General features: G+C 46.5%; 1 protein-coding gene across 1 annotated transcript; it reads left to right on the top strand.

The window, feature by feature from the left end:
- Nucleotides 1-1501: 1501 nt before the first annotated feature.
- On the top strand, nt 1502-4176 carry LOC101755438. Its single transcript, XM_004951283.4, has 6 exons — nt 1502-2201; nt 2343-2419; nt 2549-2606; nt 2726-2936; nt 3035-3440; nt 3523-4176. Exons 1-6 carry the CDS (start codon nt 1757-1759, stop codon nt 3865-3867), a joined length of 1542 nt encoding a protein of 513 aa, XP_004951340.1. The 5' UTR covers nt 1502-1756; the 3' UTR covers nt 3868-4176.
- The last annotated feature ends 475 nt before the right edge of the window (nt 4177-4651 follow it).

Genomic DNA, 4651 nt, shown 5'->3' with positions numbered 1-4651 from the left:
TCGAGGGGGTTTTTATAAAATTGCCTAAGAGGTGGCTGGACTACGGATTGATTTCTATAAAGTCCAAGGGGTTTTTGAAACAATGCCAGAGAGGTGGGTTGGACTCCGAGTTAATTCTAACAAAATCCGAGGGGTTTTTTACAAAATTACCTTGCCTATTGGATAATCCGAGCCGTCCATGCGCGATCCGATAGCCGAGGTTTTGCGAGTGACGTGGTTCGTTCTCAGCCCGAGAAGTTCACCGATTCTAAGTCTGTAGAGATTAGGGCACAAACCAAACAACAAAAAAATATCCACCACTCATAACCCTCTTGCTGCCATCCTATGTCTGCCTTTCCATTGCCTGAAATAATTAATTTTGTACTTTTTGGTGCAATATATTTGATGTTTGAATTCATGTTATTGAAATTTATCTCATAAATTCATTAGGTATCCATGCATAGTGGCCTCTTCAGAATGCATGATTGAGATGCCCTAGCATTACGAATCCTATTGAAATTCAAATGAAGCTTTTGTATGTAGTAAAGGAAAAATACGGGAATTTTAAGTGAGGACGATATATAGACGAGAAGAAACTAAAGGAAAATTTCCATGAGGTCCAAAAATGTATTATTCTATATTTCCTTGAAATGCTAGGATTCAAATGAGCTCCAAACTCCTAAGCACTCAAGAATTTTACAGGAATTTCGTACAATTTATTCCTTTGTTCCAAAGTGTCGTAAAACAGATTGCTATGCACAAAATAAACTCCTTTAGTTTGCATGTGCTCCAAAGGGGGCCTAAATAAGCTATCGTTTATGCATGACTTTGTATACATAGGTCGTCGGACCGACGGACATGCTGCAGAAAACCAGGGAACGAAGGCAGGCTATGCATTGCTGATTTGCTGTAGCCTGTAGGCACGTAGACGCGTAGATGGGTAGATGTGCATTTCGAATGAAATAAATACAGAGCCATGCATGTCATGAAGCGAGCAAGAGCAACCCACGCATTTTTTGTCCCTTTTAGCTAGCAGCTGTTCGGACAAGCCTTTCAGAGGGACGGGAGCAGGCAGAGGTCAACCACTAACGCTTTGTTTTTCTGTCACGGATTGGCAGCTCAGATCCACACGACAAGGGGGTCAGTGTCCCAAACCGAGAAAACAAAAGAAAAACAGAGCGAGAAATGCTTTTGGAATCGAGCCAGATTGGCAGATTGGGTCACATGATCGATCGAGCCAGCTACTACTAGCTCAGCTTGCTTGCCTCGCTCGCTCGTGCGTGCAGATGCAGCCTAGCTAAAACAAAACCTAAAAGATCTCACTGCTGCAATGTAAAGTGTGCCTGCACCATTTAGCTCATGAACTTTGTTAAAAGCAAAGCTCTTTCCTTTAGCTACTAAGTTTCTCGTTCTGTGATTAATGTACTTTAGCCTCCGTGGTTTCTCTGACTGCTTTTGTCCCTCTCTGTGTGTATATATACGTGTGACCCTTGCTTTGGTACATCCTAACCAAACACAAGGAAGGAGTCCACGCACTAATGCACACATCATTTCCTGCTACACCGTTCAAAACCAGTCAATGTAGAAGGACAAGGCCTGTCCAACTCCCCCTTATTTTATTCCAACATCACTAGCTTGCTTATGCTTTGCCCTTACCTCTACCTTCATATCATTGCTGCCCTTCTCGCTACTTCTTCCTTCCCTCCTTTCCTGCTCCTACCTGCACACATACTATTCTCGCGATCGGATCCAGCTATGGCGGGATAGAGAGAGATCCATGGTAGAACAGTACAAGATGGTAGCTAGAGAAGAGCAAGTGATGAAAGAGATCAAGGATAAGGGAGTACTAGTAGAGATCCTTGAGGATGATGAGGAGAGATCGATCGATAACAAGCTGCTAGATCTCAATGAGGGTCTCGATGTAGAGAGCGAGGAAGGGGAAGTAGGCGATGATGAGGAAGATGAAGGTGAAGAAGGCGACGAAGGCGGTAGCACCATCGATGTTGGTGGGAGTGGGAGCTCAAGCAACAATAGCAGCACCAACAACAATTCAGAGAGCAAGAAGGGAGACACCAAGGGAGGCAGCAAGTCAGAGGGGAGCGGTGAGCAGAGGGTTCCAACGGTGCGGCAGTACAACCGGTCGAAGCTGCCCCGTCTCCGGTGGACGCCTGATCTTCACATGGCCTTCGTCCATGCCGTCGAGAGGCTTGGTGGGCAAGAGAGTAAGTACTTGATCATATGGCTCATATGGAAGGCCATGATTTGTTGCAATTAATTAGAGGATGGACGATTTTCTTTACCAATTCCTCCAATTTCATTAACTGTTGTGTTGTCACTTAAACTAATTTTGCTTATTCACACAGGAGCAACCCCTAAGCTGGTACTTCAGATGATGAATGTTAGGGGACTCAGCATTGCTCATGTAAAAAGCCACCTGCAGGTGAACCATTCTTTCCGTGTAGAATCGGTAGATCTACATCTGCTGCTGCGTGATTACACTCTAGTAGCATGTTGCCAATTTCGTGATGTGAACACTACTCTTTCTGATGAACCATTAATTTCTTTTCAGATGTACAGAAGCAAGAAGCTAGACCAAGATGGTCGCCCGAGGGGAGCTATTTCCTCAGGTTTTCCGTTTTCACATCGTTCACAAAATTCTCATGATCTGCATGTAGATTTCTATCCCTCCTCTAGCTAATTAAGAGCTTCTTTTCTCATGCATCCAAGTGCTGTTGATGCGGTGCAGTGTATTCCCCAGTGGATTTCCATTTCATGAGAGGCGATCGGCGCTTCCAAGAAATGTCATTCTTCCAAAGAGCGGCCGTGCTCTCCTCTTCCAAGCTGGAGCACGGCAGCTTCTTCGCGTCGAGGAACTGCAGCGCCCCGGAGCTCAGCCGGCTCTATGGACTTCTCCAGCATCGGCCTACTCCGCAAACATTCGATTTCAGAAACTCCAGGTAAATAAAGTTTCCTTATACAGAGCTCGTCCAGTCGTCCTAGCTTAGAGTATCTGCTAAGGAAACCCTAATTCCGGATGTTCCTCTTCTCCGGCCAGGAATCATGAATGGGCGTCGAGCCATAGAGAAGCCATGATCTCCAGGAAGGACGTCACACCGCCGTCGACTGCACCGCATCAGACGCACCCACTTGCAGGTTCCGCGTTGCTGAGGAGCGAGAGGCGGTGGTGGCCTTTCACTGACGCCGGCGCTGCTGCCGCCACCGGTGAGCGGAGGGCAGAGACAGGAAGGGAGGCAGACTTCGCCAATTCCATCGGAAGCAGCTCTCGGCCTCACCTGTGCGCCACGGCCGTGTCCGGCGATCCCCGTCTTCCGTTCAGATGGCGACCAGCAGGGGGAAGCGGCAGAGACGTCGTCGGCTACCCCGGCAACAACGCCAAGATCACAACGAGATCGTCGGATCCTGTCGTGATCGACGAAGCCCTAGATCCCCAGCAGCTCGAGGTACAGACCCACCGTACATAAACCCGGCCTTCACACTGTATCAGTCATCTCTGACGCCAAATTGTGTGTACGATCATTTCAGCGGCAGAGGGACTCTGCCATGCCAGCCTACAACGACGAGGCGTGCCGCAAGCGGTCGTTGCCGGCGGAGACCCAAGACGAGACTTCGGACCTTCAGCTCAGCTTGTCCCCCACCACGGTGATGGAGGCCAAGAAGAGAAAGACCACTGCACTAAGCGGTGAGCAGGAGATCATGGACACCAGAGAGCTCTCCATCTCACTCTCACTGTCGCCACCCGCTGCAGCTTCCATGCAGAAGCGGCAGCAAGAAAAGACAAGGCGAAGCAACGACAGCAGAAGCAGCGGGGAAGCCGTTCTTGGGCAGAGTACTTTGGATCTGACCATGTCGATCAGGGCATTGGAGTGAGATCTTTCAAGTACTTTGTCCCAAGGCCTTCCAAAAAACGCACACTGGACCATGCAATAAACATATCGTTAATTTAACCTTATTGTCTCCAGTACATAGGTATATCATATGTGCATGTCATGCTTGGTTGTTGTTTCTAGGAAGACTACTGCCTCTCTATATTTGGCCCTTTGTGACTATGCAAGTATGCATGGCCACATGATCGATCGCTAGCTTTGTTCTTTTGTGGCAGTGGCAGCATCTTTGGGAAACAAAACCCCAGCAAGGACTACAGCAGTTTTAATCGGTAGTACAAGTTGTTATTATGCATTTGGATGTTTGAATATGCATGACCGTGTGGACAATATTTCTTCTAACAAGATGGGTTCATAGATATAGAATCACCTTTATATATTTTTTGTACCTTTTTTAAATTTTGAATGGCTATAAGTTGGAGTTAGCACCGTCGTCGTCATCACTGTGTTCTTGTGAATTGGCATCTTGTTTGTGCCTCGTTTGTATGTGCATTCATTATTTCTGTGTTGTGATTCTTTTGGGAATATATGTATGATCACAACACAACTATTTTTTTGGTTTATTAATATAAGCATGGTAATCACAATAGCCAATGATTTTCTGCAAATTGTTTGAAATTGTGTTTTTCTTATCATTCGTACCACCATTGCTAATGATGAGGTGGGGTTGTTACATTATCGAGCTAGTCTATTTCTATTGTCAGCTTCTAAATTGAATTAGTTTGTGGACTGCTCATGCGTGCTTGTTGACGGCAGTTAGCATGTCAATT

The sequence above is a fragment of the Setaria italica genome, chromosome I (assembly GCF_000263155.2).
Source record: "Setaria italica strain Yugu1 chromosome I, Setaria_italica_v2.0, whole genome shotgun sequence".
Classification (NCBI taxonomy): Eukaryota; Viridiplantae; Streptophyta; class Magnoliopsida; order Poales; family Poaceae; genus Setaria; species Setaria italica.
The sequence above is the reverse complement of the archived record's forward strand: the minus strand, read 5'-3'. Positions and strand labels throughout refer to the sequence as shown.